This window comes from Lepisma saccharinum, chromosome 1 (genome assembly GCF_977018435.1).
Source record: "Lepisma saccharinum chromosome 1, izLepSacc3.1, whole genome shotgun sequence".
In the NCBI taxonomy this organism is placed as follows: Eukaryota; Metazoa; Arthropoda; class Insecta; order Zygentoma; family Lepismatidae; genus Lepisma; species Lepisma saccharinum.
Genome location: NC_139229.1, coordinates 105017290 through 105036723, shown reverse-complemented (window position 1 = coordinate 105036723; position 19434 = coordinate 105017290). Strand labels below are relative to the sequence as shown.

Below are 19434 nucleotides of genomic sequence, written 5' to 3'. Positions count from 1 at the left end.
GGGAAGAAACTAATTCATGATGGATTTTTGTACCTAGAGAAAAAGCCAAAATGATAAATTGCACCGCAGTGCTTTCTGAAGCATGTAAGGCTTGCATTTACACTGTAAATGATGGTCTGAAACTTGTGAAGGAACCAGACGTGGACTAAGCCTTGGCCCATTTAGCTGCATTGCACTCTCATTTCTTTAGAGACTATTGTAACACATAAGTTAAATATTAAATACACCAAGCGCTTATAAATAACACAATAAGGTGTTAATATATTAGGAAACCTCTAAGTTTATTACTGTTACAAGAAGGATTTTCCTTTAGTGAAATAATAACGTAAGTGGAGCTAACCTTCCGGAAGGCAGCAAAGACCCATGAATGTGTAGCTTTCTTTTAATAGTTTGTCAGTGGCAGATAAGATGTGATCCAGAATGAATGCAAAAATGTCTGGTGCACAAGCATGTTCGTTCACAAATTTCACAATAGCTAAGAAATTTGACAACCCTGCACTTTGAGTTTCTTTCATTTACTTTAATTTAATGTAGGACGTACTTTTTCAGTTTTTTTTTCATAATAATAACTGATTCAATCCTCTTTATTATTAAAAGTCCAAATAATGAATTAATTTAAATTATTGTTTGTTCCTGAAACCCAACAATGGATACATATAGTGTTCTGGTGGCAGGACTGGTGTAATGTGAGCTTCTATAGTTGTAATGAATTTCAACTTCTTGCAGCTCTTTTAACAGTTAGTCAGTCAAGAGTTTGCTGTGGAATGGTAGTGACATGCTTGTGCTGTCTTATTGAAATTTACACTTAATTTAATTGAGTTTTTTTACATATCAGAGGTAAGGAGTAATTTCATAATATTATTATTGTTTTATTACTATTATTATAATTTGGTGCCTGTGACATTCCCGCCCCCAGACAAAAATGGCTGGAATCAACATTGACTTTATCATTTTCAGTGTGGGTCACTGGTGAAAGATTATAAAGGTAAAGGTAAAGTGTTCCCCTGTGCTTAGCACCACGCCATGAAGGCGTATAGGGCGTGTGGGGGTAATGCCCCACACTTTCTTGATCCGGTCGTGAGTGGGGGTGATGTGATCAGCACCACGCCCCTGACCACCTTTACCCCCCAGGGTTTCCCCCAGGTACCCATGTTATTCGACGCTGGGTGGGTGCCGAGGCCGCTTCCAACGTTAGAAAAGTTCCCGGATTTGAACCGGCCGGGGATCAAACCCGGGACCTTGAGCATGGTAGTCAGATGCGTTACCGACTGAGCCACCGTGGTGAAAGATTATGCAAAAGAGAAAGGTACATAATGTTTAGCACCATAATTTCCAGGCACCTAAATGTCTTAGACCTGATTGATTATCCTGTCTGACTGTAAAGTAGCCATAAAAGCAAAGTTTGCATTTAAGAAATATTTATTGTTAGGTACGATAGGACCTTGATTTTCTGTTTTTCAAGGGACCAAAGTGAAGAATCTTAAAATGCACGAAAATAACAAATCTGGAGATGTAAAATCATATTTCTACTGTAATACCTTTTTCATTAAATTAGTAATTTTGAGGCAAATAATTCTACTTTTCAGTAAAAAACCAGAAAATAATGTGGATGATCTCTTTCAAAACCTCAATGCAAATGGAACACTTCCTATGGTTCTACAGTTCTTCTGTGGTAAGAACATTTCAGAATTTTTCCAGCCATTTGAAACTCAAGCAAAGTCAGGTGATAGGTGAGTTTGTTCTAACTAAATTGCTGAATATATTTGGCTTCCTTTCTTATCAAATGCCTTAAAAAATCTTATTTGTGGAGTGTGTACAACATAAATTGACCAGTCTCTGTCAATTCACTGGTTTCTGTAAGCAGAAGCAGTATGCCCAATTTACATTGGAACCAATATGGTTCCTTGGTGATTCCAACTGTAGATAGAACTCCAGGTACAATTACCAGATTGATATAAGCAAAAACTATGACCCAAAATGTGGACACAGTCATAGTAAATAATATTCATTACTAGGAAATGTTAGCAAGTAAATTTGACAAATCTTCATTTCAGTTTAATTTTTAAATAATAATAATTTGTAATATTAAATAGAAGCCTCAGTTGTTTGACAAGTTTTCTTATTTGCTTCATTTTCAGTAAACTTGTTTATGAAATAGATGAAACTTACGATTATGATAATACAACCAGTTTGTATTGTAACAACTTGATGAAGAAAGCAGAAAGTGAAGTGAATTCTCGCATATTATGGTTCAGGATGAAGCCATTTGTAAGGTAAACAAGCAAGATAATTTCAAACTCACTAGTGTAGACTGAGAAGACACAGAAAGAATGATAAAGAAACAGATGAAGAGAGAAAGAGAGAGAGAAGAAAATAAATATGTGTGAGATAAATAAATCATAATCAGTATGCTGTTGGTATCTACCAATATGGAAATAACAGTGTATCGGTTTATCAGTAAAATTATCGATAATTTTTGCAGGTCTGATATCAATAAATAGCCTGTAATTTAGGGCAAAAGTTTTCATTTTGTTATTCCATTACAAACAACCCAGCAGCAGAACTTTGGTACCAACAGTTGCAGCAAACAAGATTGAATATTTTGTATTTCTAGGACAATATACTTTGATGAATACAAAACAACTTACATTGTTCAAAAACTTTATATTTAATGTATTTGTAAATCCATTATTATCATATTATTACAATACTGTATTAATTCTGACACTTATTTTTTTTGCACATTTCAAATCATGAAAACCCTAAAATGCCTAGTCATTCTCATTGTTTGTTTTAGTCCACATTACGCCATACTGTATTAGCTGATCAGGAATGGACCTATAGTTTAAGTTTTTCATATTTTGCCATACCTTTTAATCCATGAAAGACAGGGAGAACTTTTAGTTCTAACTTTTAGCAAACAAGTCTTTTCTGCTGGAAACCTTGTCTGGATTGGAGGTTTTCATGTGATCACTTCTCAAATGCAGTGATGGCCTCCCCAATGTCACAGTGGTCGTGTCATTGCCTTGTAATCAAGGGGTCCTGGGTTTGATACTGAGTGGAGGTACATGGTGGTTCGGATCCTACTTTAAACTGTAGGTTCAGTCCCAATTAGTCTTTCTGTGCATAAAGTGGACTTAAAACAACCAATCAAATCATTGTTTCTGAACCTATGGGTCACGTGACCCACTGCTGGGTCCTGAGGGGGCATTTAGTGGGTTGTGAAGTCTGGTCCAAAAATGTATTTACTGTGTCTTATAAGCCTATTACATTTAAATGACTAAGATGTATTGCTTTAACAATTTAAATTCAACTCATAGCCTAAACTCTACATTTCTACATTTCTGTTATTCGTGCTCTACCATTGATTTTTACGGCATCTCTCAATTTCAACATGTGTATTAATTAGATGTTAGACTAGAGTAAAATAGTCTTTTAAATTACATATTTAATTTTCTAGAATGAAGTATGTGTAATTTGTTTAAGTAAGTGTAAACAAGGGCTTCTTAAAGTACTCGATGTTAGCAAAAATATGATTATAAACTGGGTGGGTACACACCCCTACAAGTAATTCTGCCGGCACTCATGCTTATGGGTCTCATGAAGTGTAATATTCTTCAAGGTGGGTCCCGGACTGAAAATGGTTGAGAACCACTGAATCAAATGCAGTGATGAACAAAATAAATCCTTAAAGGGAACTACTTTATCATAGAGAGTTGGATTTTTATTTATTTATTTGTTTCATTTAAAGAAATGCAACACACTTTGGAAAGTGAATTATTTTCATCCTTCCTCCCAACAAGCATAGATGATGAAAACAGAAATTCAAATTTTATCTCTAAATCTTTTCATAGGACGAGTCAGTATGGCCAAACCAAAATTATCTGCATTTTGTATGAAGGTGGGATATGAGAATTTTAGCACCTGTGTAGGTCCTTGCTGTTGCAATCATAATAAATCAAACATCAACCTTCCATGACAAACATTTCTCATTCTAAGGTTTTTTTGTACATATCGTATTTGAAAAGTCCACACTTTAAAACATTAATCGATATCTTTAAAAAGATATAGCTTTTGACAAACTAAGAAACCCATAAGTAAGCCATACCTCACCACGTATATAAATGAAAAAAGGAATAAATGAAATATCAGTAGTTGTTCTGAAGGAGGGACAATTAGCCTGTGTTGAAGCTTACAGGCACTGGTCTCAAATAGGACTACGTTGTCATTTAAGGATAAAGAAGAACTTAATCTTTGAATATGAAAACTGCAAATTCTGACATAGTTTTTCAACTAAATCATAAGTTTCTGTGCTTGAATAGCTACTAGTTAACCGATTATCATAAATATATATTTTTTTCTTCAGTGTTAATTTCCAGGGGAAGGAAGTTGAGTAACCCCCACTCTGATGATACTCATACAAATTGATTAATGATATGATATCAGTGAACTTTATCTTGGTGGTTTATTCATGTTGTTAAAAAAAATGTACACCCTGTCTCAAAAAGGTACTTTACAACTTCGAAGTTGATATTGATGAATATACTTTGTTCTAGATGATTTGCCAACACCTAAAGTTTTTTTTTTTTTTGTAAGGTATTGAATAAGATGGTGCACAACCACACTGGCCCTTAGGCGTGAGAGATGTCCTGGACAGGACTTTTCCAGCACGTTGGATTGAAAGAGATGGTCCAATTCCTTGGCCTCCAAGATCCCCTGACATTATACCCCAGGACTTTTTTTGGGGCTATGTCAAGGACGAATCGTACAGAACTGTCATTGATCTAGATGATCTGAAGGCCCAAAAAAAAAAAAAAAGCTGCCATTGCCACAGTTTACAGGGATATGCACAGAGTTTGAATTTTGAGGTGCGCATGTTGAAGTGGACTAATACACAATAAACTCAATGACTTGGTAAATCAAATGGGACATGGTATGTTTCTTTATCTCAATTACAAGTTGTCCTGTATGATATCAAAGTTGTAAAGTACCTTTAGGGTATGTCAACCAGTTTCTAATTACAGTACAATATTTATCTTGAGTATTTATTTTGTTCCAGAGGTAAGATCTTATACACTCCTGATGTCCCAATTGTTAACGAACTTGTGGAGCTTGCAAATGAAACATATAAGGAAATGGCTGAGCTGAGGGACCAGTTCGAGATTATGATTGACAGTTTGCCTGATGTACGTTTCTCCTTCATTATAACATTTAATTATATGACTGCTTGTTCGTGTACTATAGTATCCATTGTTCATAACTTGTCAGTATCTCATGATTATGTTCTACAATTTAAAAAAATATTACGGAATTACAAAGTATATACAGTTGAGACTGCTTTATACGTAACTCAGTTCTGTGTAATTCTGTTTTGTACGTAAATTACTGTAGGTCCCGGCAAAATATAATTTATAAACTTGATTAAACCTTATTTGTACCGTCACGGACACTGCCGGCTTGTAATAAATACATTGACTTTCAATGGAATCCTTACAAGCCGGCAGTGTCAGTGACTGTACATAATGCATTTATATGTAATTCTGTGTTATACATACTAATTTTCATAAAATACAGTTGATGTGTATGTAACCAAGCTACAACAATGTCACGGAAGCATACAAAAACACAAGGCGTGTTTCAAATATGAAACAGGATAGGCGGGCATGGTGGTGGTCGGTCTCGAGTTGTTAGAAAGATGAGTCCAGCACGGTTGTGTCACAGAGGAGGAAGGAAAGGTGGTTCGTGACATGACATCAGAGGAAAAGGATTTGCGACAGTTGTTCAGAACATGAGACTCATTTTCTCTTGTACTTAATCGCCATACAAATGTACACACGTTAAAAAGATGCCGAGAGCTGACTTTTGCAGTGATCCATAGTAAAAACAGAACAGATGTTCCTTCAATGAACGTTTTAAGTTGCTACTGGGCAGCCATGGAGACACGTTTGACCAGAAAGTAAAATTTATACAGAAAGTGTGTTCTTACGAGGGAGAGTCCGAAAATAAGTTTCCCCTGGCAACTTAACAGAGATGGGAAGGAAAAGCAAAAAACGTAAAAGTGGCCACGGTGGCTCAGTCGGTAACGCGTCTGACTACCATGTTCAAGGTCCCGGGTTCGATCCCCGGCTGGTTCAAATCCGGGAACTTTTCTAACGTTGGAAGTGGCCCCGGCACCCACCCAGCGTCGAATAACATGGGTACCTGGGGGAAACCCTGGGGGGTAAAGGTGGTCAGGGGTGTGATGCTGATCACATCACCCCCACTCACGACCGGATCAAAAAAAGTGTAGGGCGTTACCCCCACACCCCCTATACGCCTTCATGGCATGCTGCTAAGCACAGGGGAGCACTTTACTTTACTTTTTTACTTTTTACTTTTAGAAAAGGAATAGCATACTTACTTTATTTTTCCACATAGGAACCCCAGACATTCAGACATATGTCATACCGCTTGATAAGCTTCAAAAAACCCTCTTGGAAAAATGAGTGTCCTGTATACGAAAGAAGTGTTGCACGAAATGTGTCACCTCAGCATTGCTTCCAAAGCACCTTCCTCCGAGAGCCTTCTTCAAAGTCGGAAACAAGTGGAAGTCACTCGGCGCGAGATCGGGACTGTACGGCGGATGGGTAAGGTGCTCCCAACCAAGGGTTGCAAGATGGTGTTGCGTAGCCCTCGCAGAGTGCAGTTTCGCATTGTCATCCAACAACAGCATGCGACACCAGCTCCCGATATTCCACGTGCCCATTCAATCCGCACAACCACTCTCACTTCCTCCTTTGACCACGAATTCAACACGCACCTTCTCTCCATATCTGCCGGGCCACGACTGCGAGGCACCTCCCCTCGTTTGCACGCAATACGCTCACGCCATCTGTTGGATCGCGGTCGTACTTCACCCACTTGTGTATGGGTGTCTGTTGTGTTCCAACACGGCCTGGTTCCCTCCATTGCTGTACTATTTCCCTGGCAAAACTAGAGGGGAAACTTATTTTCGGACTTTCCCTTGTAAATGAAATTTATTTAAGAACCAAACTTTTATATTTGTTAAGTTACCACTTTGACAGAAATAACCTGTATTATACTGTATCTTGTTCTGTATTTTCTCTTCACCTTGACATACATATAACTCAAGTTCATCTGTACATTAATGGTTATCTACTGATGTATATTTTAACTAGAGGTTTGACAGATTAATCAGTGCTCTATCAGTATTGGTCTATAATAGCCATAACAGTTTATGAGCAAAATTTACACTTCAAATATATATCCATGCCAACCCTGTAATTGTGTGTGTGGATGTACAATTGTGTTAATTTTATTGGTAGGGACACATACTTATAGTAAAAAAAACTATATCTTCATTGCGTCTGACAGTATAATACTTATTGTATGCAGAAATTCCATATTTAAAATTAATATTGGATAGAAGGCTCCAAAAAGCTCTTCTAACATGAAAACAAAATTCTTGGTGATTCCCTTCAAGCATAGTAACAAACAAATATCCTGTATTTGCAATATTGTGAATTGTTTTATTAGATTTAACTATAATCTGATAGATTTTTTAAAATGAATATTGTAGTTTAATTTTGTTCTCTACCTACAAATATATTTTTAAAATTCTGGATAGCATTTTTACTTCTCCTGCTCTTGTTTAGAATCTATAAACATACTTATTTTCTGTACTAGCACTTACGTGAGTAATGTTTTTATTGGCATTTTTTTAGGATCCAGTACTACTAGATGCAGTGCTTGGTGCAATGTTTAAGGCAATTTTTCCAAAGTAGGTTTGTTTTTATTATATTTTGTACATTTAATTTCTTAATTAGTTCCATTATAAATCACTTAGTTGACAATTCAGTTATTTCCTGCTTTCTAATTATACAGTTTAGTGTGTACTTAGTTTTGTCTGATTAATAACTATAGCGCTACTAATATCAATAGATGACAAATTTGTTAATAAATAATTTTACTAGGGGAAAAGCCAGCACTCTGATTGGTGCAGATTAATCAGTAGTTTGTATTGGCCAAAATAGGCATTTTGGTGTATCAATAATCCTAGTGATAATTTTACCATGCTGGTATCTCTAAATAACCTGTAATTTAGTGCAAAATTCTGCAATTTTGACATTTGCACTTGTAAAATTACAGGACCTCCCTGATGGCACAGTAGTAGTGTCATCTTGTAATCAAGGGGTCCGAGGTTCGATACCTGGTGGAAGTACATAGTGGTTCGGATCCCACTTTAAACTGTAGGTCCAGTCCCGATTAGCCTTACTGTGCATAAAGTGGACTTAAAACACCAACTCAAACAAATGTAAAAGTACAGTGCCTTTCGTGGCCGTGGAGCGGCAGTTAGCACACGAGGAAGTAAGAGTGCATCTGCCAGCATTTAGACCCACAGCTGTATGACCTTGGCACTGGACGTGTCGGTGCTTCAGTATCCAGAGAGCTGATGTCCAATTTGCACGTGTTTGTAAAGTGTTAAGGTGTTAACAAGTGTTTTAGATTTTGTTTTGTTCTTTAGTTTACGTATTATTAGTGCTTTTCTGCAGTTTAATAATGTCACGCTATCCATACAATTTAAAACAACATTTTTTATGTATGACACTTATGTCATTACAAATTCTTGTAGGGAAGTTAGAATTCGATTTTTTGCAGCAGAATTCCCAGATACTCCTGTTTCACACAGATGGTGTTCGGGTACTTGTGAACAAATTTAGGGAATCAGGGTGTGTTCTTGATAAGAAGCGAAGGGTAAAACTGTCTGTGCTTACTGAAGAGAAACTAGACAACGTTGGAGCATAATTCAAACATATTCCTCAAAAATCCCTCTGACGCCTTGCTCAAGAAATAGACATTTTCATGTCTGCATGGTGAGCTTTTAAACCTGAAGCCATACATTAGAAGAATTGAAAGAAAATATCAGAAGGAATTGAAGCAATTTCGGAAGAGGAACTGATACTTGTTAGTGAAAATTTCCTTAAAAAATGCCGTATATGTGTGGATGCAGGTAGACATCATTTCCAAAACCTCTTGTAACAAGGTACATGCCAATTTTAATTGTAACTGTCAATGTAATTGTTCGAGCTTATTTCATTACATAGCTGGCAGTTCCAGTTACGTGGATGTTGCATCCAGTTTGCCAGCAGACGCGATCTTACTTTCCTGCATGCTAGCCAACGCTCCATGGCCTCCTTGGCTGTGAAAGGCACTGTATTAAATTCATATGCCCTTGTTTTGGAAAGTAAATGTCTGAATATGGATTTCTTTAAGGAACATGTGAAATTTTATGTTCGGTCTGTAGAAAAGTGTCATTTTATCAGTTTAAGCAAAAATTATCATTCTTTTCATCCCTAATAAACATTAGTAAATAAGTATTTCATTGCGAAGTATGCAACGTCAAACTATTACTAGAATTTTACTTTAATTTATAGAATAACATATGAGACTATCAAAATACTAAATTAGCTATGTATGCATTTTACATAATTTGCAGAATACTGTAATTTGACTGTAAAAGTGTCCATAGCCTGCGAGATAACCAAACTCTAAAAAAGGTATTGACTGATATTGCCACTTAAATTTGAACAAATTCTTTCTGATACTGGTACCACTGTACCACCAATAGATTAGTAGTGGTGTTGGCACAGGCCTAAATTTTACTGACTTGGCATTTCTGTAATTGTATGATCAATTCTGTCACTTTGTTATGTCATGAATACAAAGGCATAATCCACATACCCTGTTAATGGATTCTTCACCTTCCTGAAGAAATATTTAAAACATATATTTTTTTCAAAGAAATTAAAAGGGGTGTTTTGAGATTTAAAAAAACAACTTTTTTCGCGTTTGTGAAAAATTACAAAATTCAAAGAGCACAGCCATGTTGCATTTTAAATTGAAGCTCATTGGAAGCAGACGAGAATGACATAAATTTGATCTCTCTAGGTCAAATTGTTTTTGATCTGCAGCTGTTTAAAAATGTCAAAATTTTATCAAATTTTAGAATATTTGCTTTCTGAAAGTCAGTAACTCAAAAACTAAGAGCCCAAAAAATCTGAAAGTTCTCAGTTTTTGTCCTCTTGATAGGTACATTAAATATCCAAATGGTTCAAAAATATTTTTTTATTGGTTGATTTGACATGGTTTGACCCATCACACTTTCTTGAATTCTAATTATCCTGGAAGTTATGCAAAATTCTATTCCATTGGAATTGCACCAATATTATGAGAAAAACTATATTTTGTGTTTACATAATATTTTGATGTAGTTCTTGAATATTTTGAAGCAACACCCTGGTCAATTGATGCTTATAATTGGAGTGGAATACTCACCTAAACAATATTTTGAACAATAGTTGTTACAATATTCAAACATCAGTCTCGGTGAGAATAGATATCAGCATCAGTATGGATATTGGTTCAAAGTAGTGTTGGCTCAGTTCTAGTAGGATTTTGTTTTTTTATTTCTCCAAGTTGTCTCACCTAAGTATATCCTCTCACGATATTCTTTGTTCTGTTCCAGTGGCTTTCAAGGTAAAGATTGGGATGATATAAAGCAGAATATAAACATTTCAGAAATCAAACCAACCCTGCGAAATATATCAGATATGTTAGATGTAAGTAGAAAGAATTTCATTCAGAGATAAGTTTGAGTTTATATCCTGCTCAGAGGATAATTGTATTTGCCTACATGTAAAAAATAAAATAGCAAATCTTTGTTACTTGAGTGAAATCAATTTTGATATATACTAGAAAAGAGACAGATTAATTGGTACTCTATCGGTAAAAAAAAGGTAAAGGTCTCCCCTGTGCTCAGCACCACGCCATGAAGGTGTATAGGAGGTGTGGGGGTAATGACCCCACACTTTCTTGATCCTTTCGTGAGTGGGGGTGATGTGATCAGCATCACGCCCCTGACCACCTTTACCCCCCAGGGTTTTCCCCAGATACCCATGTCATTCGATGCTGGGTGGGTGCCGGGGCCACTTCCAACGTTAGAAAAGTTCCCAAATTTGCACCGGCCGGGGATCTAACCCGGGACCTATATCATGGTAGTCAGATGCGTTACCGACTACGCCACTCCATCAGTATCAGCTTTTTTGGAATGTAAATCTTTTGAATTAGTAAAATACCAAATTGCGCCGATCGAGTATATCCATAAATAACCTATAATTTAGTACAAAAATACTGCCATTTTGTTGATATTTTTAAGAATTTAAAGTGTTATCTTTTTGTGTAAAGTATGCATATAAATAGAGTATAAATATAATATTACGTTCTTCTGCATTATACATTCAATCTTCATGATCCCAATAAAGCAACTTTTGAAAGAAAAATCCCATATTTTGCATTTTAAGTTTTTTCAACATAAAAAAAAAAGGTAAAGTGCTCCCCTGTGCATAGCACCATGCCATGAAGGCATATAGGGGTTGTGGGGGTAACGCCCCACACTTTATTGATCCGGTCGTGAATGGGGGTGATGTGATCAGCATCACGCCCCTGACCGCCTTTACCCCCCAGGGTTTCCCCCAGGTACCCATGTTATTCGACGCTGGGTGGGCGCATGGTCCCCCTGAACAATATAAAATGAAAGTTCCACTGTACATGGTTATTTTTCAAAGCAAAACCTGTTGCACTTGCATGGTTGAAGAGGTGAATGAACCATTCACGTTCTTCGTATAACATTTGCTATTTTACATCAGATTGATAGAATATCAGTATCTGTAAATTTTATGCTCTATTGGTGTGGACAAAAATATCATGTCGATATGGTGGAACATATATCGATTCTGATGTATCAGTATCAACTGATACCAGTGGGATGGGTATCAGTTCATATTTAATTACTCATTACATTATGATTTGGCACACATCAAAGGTGTACGATGTAGAAATGTTAGCGAAAAATGCAGGCTGAACCTGGGTCTCTGGCATACCGTGCCATTGCTTAACCAACTGAGCTACCGAGCCAGCCCTGGCTTCACCTGATTTTTTGCCGAAATTTCTACATATTACATCTCCTGTGTGTGCCCGGGATGTAAGGGGGTGACCTTCCATGTAGTACACCCAATTGTCAACCTCACTTCCTCATAGTACACCCTGGACTGCATTTTGCAGACTAACGAGGCTCTGGCGACGCCCTATGGTCAGTATAATTCTGTGTGTTGTCGTTTTATGTGCCGAGTGCCCCTTTACAGCCTCAGCTTTTAACCAAAGTCAGAAAATTTTAAGATTTTAGTTGTACGGCATTACAGTTATGCGACTTTAGTTATGGTAAGGGGCTGGACCCCTTATAGTGTGATGGGTGCAAAATAGCCTTAGTGCTGATGCACCCAAAAATTTTAAATTCAAATTCAATCCTGTGTGTGCTCAATGTTAACATTGATTACAGTGTGCTTTGAAAGTCCTGCATGATTCTAAATACCTATAACTTTGAAAGTAATATGTTTATTACAATGCAATATTGTTTGTTATACAGAGGAAACTTGAAAATTATTTTTTGATGTGGTTTGGTTCATCGCCAAATCTCCAGCTGGTTGCCATTTATGTCCAAACACTCTTGCAATCTTTGTTTGAATCCGAGAATTGCGTTCTGATGGTGCTTGTCTGGAATTTTGTGAATCACATCACATATCTTGAACTTCAGGTCTTCAATATCTGTCTGTTTCTATGCATACACCTGGGTTTTGACATGTCCTTACAGTCAGTAATTGCAAGGTGTAAGGAATGGTGACCATGTGGGTCAAGTTTTCCTGGATTGAAGCCATCTTGGAATCACATCGGCTGCACAAATTACGTTCGACAGTGTGGGCAGAACAACATTATTTTAAATTTTCCTCTGTAAACATTACCATATTTCGTTGTAATAAACCTATTACTTTAAAAGTTATAGCTTTTTAGAATCATGCAGGACTTCTAAAACATGCTGTACTTGTTCTGTTTTGTTGTATTGAAGCTTCTAGAGTTGAGTATTAACCATGACGTGAATGTTTTTTTCCTATTGTTCACTATATAAATTATTGCAACCTTGTTTTTTCAGTGTTTTGAGTTAAACAAATTCATAGCATATGAAACAGAGGAGAAGGCCCTAAAGGATGCAGAAATTCTGACGAAGGAGAATAAGCTTGGTTGTGTCCTGGTGTTCCCAGATATGAAAGATAAAAAATCCCTGCCTCCATTGGTCAAATATAAAATCAGGTAAGGCAGTTATAAACATTTTTTTTTTTTTAGGAAAGTTATTGAAATTAAAACCAAGAAAGTGGGATCCTGCATAGCCAGATGGTTAGTGTTCTTACCTTTGGTGCAGGTGGTCCTGGGTTCAATTCCAATTATGAGCCCACAAAGTTTCGATGTTGATCCAGCATGGTGAGGACAATTGTGGGCTACTTGAAAAGAAGAAGTAGCAGGCTTTGCTCTCGTAAGCCAAAAAAAACAGCTGTGATGGGACTTGATGTGCTGACCATGCGTCACCCAATGAAAAAGCCTTTCTGGTAGGCCCTCAGCCTCAGAAGTTTGTGACATGGAGTTTAGTTTTAGTTTAGAAATTAAGGAAGTAGGGGTTCCAGGAGTTAAATATGAATTCTATTGAAGTTATCTTCATATATAAAATCTCTATCAGCAATAAGATATATGAAAGTAAACATTTAACCCAACTGGGATTGAACCTAGCTCTTCAATAGTCCATGTTACTACTTCCCTATTAACTTACCAACCTAATTCCGTGTATATTCAGAGTTTCAGCTTGTATTTTCAAAACAGAATTAGTAAAATTTAAAAATAGTATTTGAAAAATGTCTGAAAAACGTGGCAAAATCAGAAGTGTTCTGATTTTGCCACATTTTTCAGACATTTTTCAAATACTATTTTTAAATTTTACTAATTCTGTATTACTTCACTGTTCAAAGTTGGGGGGGTGGGGGCAGAGGGGATGTCTTGTTTTAATTATTCTAATATTGGAGATTTGTCTATAATAAAGAGTTCAGTGTTATGTAACCTCTTCTACACCCCTGTTTCATCTCTTTTAGGCCTATATACCTTTCTTAAGAATTTATTTTCAAAAACTCTTAATTTATGTTCTTTTAGTGTAAGGGATCAAAACTACAGGCATAAGTACTGTTGTGTAGATTTTAACCTTTAGATTCTTTGATATTAGTAAAGAGGATAAAAGTTTATGACTAGAGAAGTAACATGCATTACCTGAATTAAATCTGTTTTTAATTACTTCTTTCATACATTTTTCATTTGTTAATGTTACTTCTAAGTATATGTAGTGTATTTATTTAAACTACACAAAAGTGCTGCCACCCTGATGGCATAGTGGTAATGATGTTATTGTAATCAAAGGGTTCTGGGTTCGATACCTGGTGGAGGCACATTACACAGTGGTTTCGGATTCCACTTTAAACTGTAGGTCCATTCCAATTAACCTATCTGTGCATAAAGTGGGCAAACTAACAAATCCACAAAGTGTTGCACTGCACTTTGTTGTTGTTCCGGTAACATTTTGGTTGGTTGATACCAATATGTATATCGGTATCTTCTCCACCTTAATTATCATCATCATGATGATGCCAGAGTATATATAACCATTTGTGATGAACGCATGTGCCTGTCTTCCAGGATTGAAACTTCAAGAATTGACAACACCAAGCAACTGAGGAACTGGCTGAACACCCCCCAGCCTAGACGAGACCCGATAGAAGAACTTAAGTACTTTTCGTCCGGCTTCCTACACTTTCAGGACATGCTGGACCAGGGCATAGTTCGGATGCACACAGGAGCAAAGTCTCTGCCTGGAATTTTACTTCAGCAGTTCCCTTCTTCATGTTATCTTTCTGACCTGTAAGTGGTAATTGAACAAGTGTTCCTGTTTAATTATAATATATTTGCATTAAAACCACACATTAATGTTACCAGTATTCAATACTAAAATATTGATACATGATATAATTAGTATAGGATTGATTAATCAACTGTTCTGCTTCAGTAAGAATTGACAGTTGTTCCACTCCGATATTGTGTAAGTATACATAATTCTCTCATTTCATTGGTTATCGTATGATCATACAATAAAAAAAATGCATATTGTTTTTAAAGGAGTTTGGAGAAACACTGTTTATTTTTCTAAGGCAAATTTCTCATTGTGTAGAGTGTTTTAAGAGAGAAAGTAAAATACCATCTGGATTCTGCAAAAAATATTTGGTAATTCATTGTAAATTGTTTCAGAATCAGTTACTATTTGTAAATATAAAACATATTCATCTTAGTTGTTGTGCTTCAGTATTTAGATTTTTTTATGTAATAAACAAGGCTCAAATATTACTTCTCAAGTTTTCAGGTGGTACTTTTCTAGTCAAGTGGAAGTGTCTACAGCAGATCTTCATTTTTATCGTACACAGCTTTATTCTGTCAAATAATACACTTACCTCAGTAGCTTCAGTAAAACTTGCCTCTGTGATGGAGTAGTTAGCCTAGCATGCTATGAAAGCATGGACCTCTTATCACAATTAACTCAAAGGATGGAAACTTAATGTAAAATCAACTACTTATTGGTATTCTTTCAGTATCAACTGATATATGCATGGAGGTTTATCCGTAAAATTACCAATATTTTAGTGCAGAATTCTGCCATTTTTTTATTGTTTTCGTTGTTGCTTTTATGATTATAAAAATATAAATTCATATGACCTGATTTGTAAAGTTGCATGGAGCAGCTCTGGAATTACCCAGTCTCTAATAAATGCGTACGTAGGGGTCAAGGCAGCCAGAGAGAGCATGGTGCTGATCTGACCGTATTCCTCCACAGATGGTTGATTTTGTGAATGTGAATATGTGCAGAGTGTAACTTAACTTTACCCAGATTTGTAAAGTAAATGTCTAACGAAGTTTCTTTTATGATGCAAAACTCATCTGCAGTCACCAAGTTACATTAATTAATTAATTAACCTTTTATGTTCTTCAAAGATCATTTGCATTTTATATAGGATTGGTATATGTATCAGCAAATTTTATTTTGTTACTTTAATGCTAGCAGCAAAAAATTCCTATTGGTTCACCATTAATGAAAAAAAACTTTCTAGAATTATGCGAGGGTTGCTATTTATGTATCCGGAACTGGCAATACTAATGTTGCTAGATAACATCTAATATATCCATCGTAAAGTTGGGCATTTCTATGGTATACGTATGTACCCAGAACGTTGTGCTTACGGATGCTATTTTTGTTTGTTACAGTGACTTGAAAATTTCATCGGAGGCCAACAATGGAATTAACTCTAACATTTTCGAGCAATGATTTTCTACGACTTTCGATGTGGATTATCTCAACAACAGTGCATCGATCAACTCACTTCGACTTTTGGCGATGAAACACCATCTAAAAGCACTGTATATCACTGGTTTAGTGAATTCAATCGTGGCCGTCGTTCGCTCATGGACAAATCTAAAGAAGGCTGTCCAAAATCGGTTGTTGTGCCAGAAAACATTGATGCTGTGCGAGAACTGATAATGCAAGATTGTCATGTGACATATTGTGAGATTAAGGCATCCCTCGGCATTAGTATGACTAGCATACATAAGATATTGCATGAACATTTAGCCGTGAAGACGATTTGTTCACGTTGGATCTCGCATAATTTGACAATCGCTCAAAAAAAGGCCCGTGTCGATTGGTGCAAACAAATACTCACAAAATACAATTGTGGTGCTTCAAAAGCCGTGTATAACATCTACACAGGTGACGAATCTTGGATCTATGCATATGAGCCCGAAAGCAAACAGCAGTCGATGGTGTGGGTGTTCCAAGATGAGCCAAACCCAACAAAAGTTGTTCGTGCAAGAAGCATTTCGAAGCAAATGCTCGCCTGTTTTTTTGGGCAAAATGGACATGTGGCTACAGTGCCACTAGAGAATCGTAGAACCGTCAATTCTTAATGGTACACAACCATTTGTTTGCCAGAAGTATTTGGGGAAATCAGAAAAAACAACCAGCGACGCAGGATCATTCTTCACCATGACAATGCGAGTTCTCACACATCGGTCCAAACAACTCCGTATTTGACCAGTGAAAACATTGAATTGATGGGTCATCCACCGTATAGCTCTGATTTAGCACCCAATGATTTCTTTTTGTTCCCGTACGTGAAGAATAAGCTACGTGGTCAACGATTTTAGATGCCAGAAGAAGCGATTGATGCGTTCAAAATGCATGTTTTCGAGGTACCTCAATTGGAATAGACAAAGTGCTATGAGAATTGATTCAGATATATGCAAAAGTGCATCGATCATCATGGAGAATATTTTGAAAAACAATAAAATCATTTTCAATTATACATATTTTCTTTGTTTGTTATTCCGGATACATAAATAGCAACCCTCGTATTAAAAAAGAAGCCCTTCTTTCAAGTTTTCCTGTAACATTTTCAGTTATTTCCATTTTCACCATTTGGGATTTGAGAACCAATGCAACTATCTCTTCGTGTCTTTCAGTTTTATGGACACCATTGCCTCTTTGTTCCCCATGATCATGGTTCTGTCGTGGGTGTACTCATGTGCCATCACTGTGAAGTCTGTTGTCCATGAGAAGGAGATGCGGCTGAAAGAGATGATGCACATGATGGGTTTGGGCAACAGCGTTCACTGGATTGGCTGGTTCATAGACTGCTTCTCCTTGATGTTCCCAACAAGCATCATCCTAACATGCATTTTGGTGGTAAGTTTTCTCTCTACAGTCCTTTAACCTGTATACTCTGTGCAGTGAAGAGAATATTTTTGCATCATGTATTTTAGATGTTCACTTTTAAATTTCAAGGAATGTACACTTCTTAAATTTCAAGGAATGTACACAGGATCATAGCAAACTACTCAAGTGGGGCCCCCCAGTTACTGCTATTGCAGTGGCACTAATACAAAAAATGCCTAATGTTAACATGTGGGGTGGTTAACAAATATAATTCTCTTGATTATGATTATAGATGTGATTATTTTTTTTCACAAATGCTAGAGACTAATACAATAAGAGTGTGTGCAAAATAACCAATATAATAGATACTGTGAAGTACAATACATGCTTTACTTATTAACAAATGAGGATTAATGATTAATTGCAATGCTTACATTATTTATTTATTAATTATCGTATCATGCCAAAGGCATGACTCAAACCTCGGGTCAATTAACAATGTTAGACTTAAAACTTGAATGATTTTTTCTGCAAGAGCATCGATTTTTTCTGTAATATTTATTTTCAATTGAGTAAAGCCAGACCACTAAGGCATTCCTGACACACAGTACTGCGTGAATAGGTTTTTATAATTATCAGGGTGATGCAAAAATAATGGCCGGATTGTTTTGCTGTGTGTTTTGCAAATAATGTTTTCTAATGCATCTCATTGACCATATTGCATGCTACATATAATTTTAAAGCTTATTTATTGCTTAATCTATCTGCCATAAAATAATTTTCCTAACGCTTGATTTACCTTGATTCTAGGCTAGTTACCATGACACTGTCAAAGCAAGAAATGTGCATCGTTTTGCTTCATGAGTTCAAACTTGGTTGACGACCTGTGGAAGCAACTCAAAATGTCGCTAATATAAAGTGTGGGGTGGGGGAAGCATTTTTTATCATCAGTGCGTAGATGGTTCGTAATGCCCTTGAAGATGAGGAGGGTTGTGGGCGTCCATCTGAATTTCACAACAAACAAATGAAGGTGATAATCGAAGCCGACCCACTCAAAACAACAGGAGAGGTTGCAGAAGAAATCAATGTTAATCAATCGACCATTGTTCGTCATTTGAAGCAAATTAGGATGGTGAAAAACTCGATTAGTGGCAGGAGGTCATCAAGCACAAATTGAATGAGAATAAAAAAAAAAATAGCCATTTTAAAGTAAGCTTTGTGCTCCTTTTTATCAACAATAACATCCAATTTCTTGAACGTATTGTAACGTGTGATGCAAAGTGTATCCTATAAGACAATTGACGACGTTCATCACAATGGTTGGACCACGACGAAACTCCTAAACACTCACCAAAGCCAATATTGCATCAAAAGAAGGTCATGGTGACTGTTGGGTGGTCTGCTGCCCGCACCATACACTTCAACCAGTGATCAGAAAGCTACATTTTAAAAGTAGCTTCGCTACAGCTACAGCCACATTTACCAAAAAGTAGCTCGCTACACTACTCATGTGTGCTACTCACTACTTCGCTACTTTTGCGCTACTTCTGCATAAAAAAACTAAAAACAATCACATAGATATTCAAAAGAAGCCCCTAGATGATAGTTGTATGTACTGAAAAACAGATTGTTATTTATTATCATGATTCCCATCACTTATTTTCAATATAGTGTTTGAGAATAACATACCTAAGTACGTTATATATCAATTCAAATTTTATATATGAGTGTTATATTAGGGCGTTACTCAA

At 36.4% G+C, this 19434-nt stretch overlaps 1 protein-coding gene across 3 annotated transcripts in view; it reads left to right on the top strand.

The window, feature by feature from the left end:
• Positions 1-19434, top strand: part of LOC145998960 (phospholipid-transporting ATPase ABCA1-like) — a 171424-nt gene that overhangs the window by 23076 nt on the left and 128914 nt on the right. For 2 of the 3 annotated variants that reach the window (XM_083135804.1, XM_083135796.1), the window contains 8 exons: positions 1587-1730; positions 2139-2273; positions 5060-5186; positions 7725-7780; positions 10526-10619; positions 13043-13200; positions 14623-14844; positions 17491-17713. In XM_083135804.1, coding sequence (XP_082991930.1) covers positions 1587-1730; positions 2139-2273; positions 5060-5186; positions 7725-7780; positions 10526-10619; positions 13043-13200; positions 14623-14844; positions 17491-17713 — 1159 coding nt within the window. Of the gene's footprint in view, positions 1-1586; positions 1731-2138; positions 2274-5059; positions 5187-7724; positions 7781-10525; positions 10620-13042; positions 13201-14622; positions 14845-17490; positions 17714-19434 lie in introns of those variants that run through there. The other variant, XM_083135812.1, reaches the window with a different exon arrangement.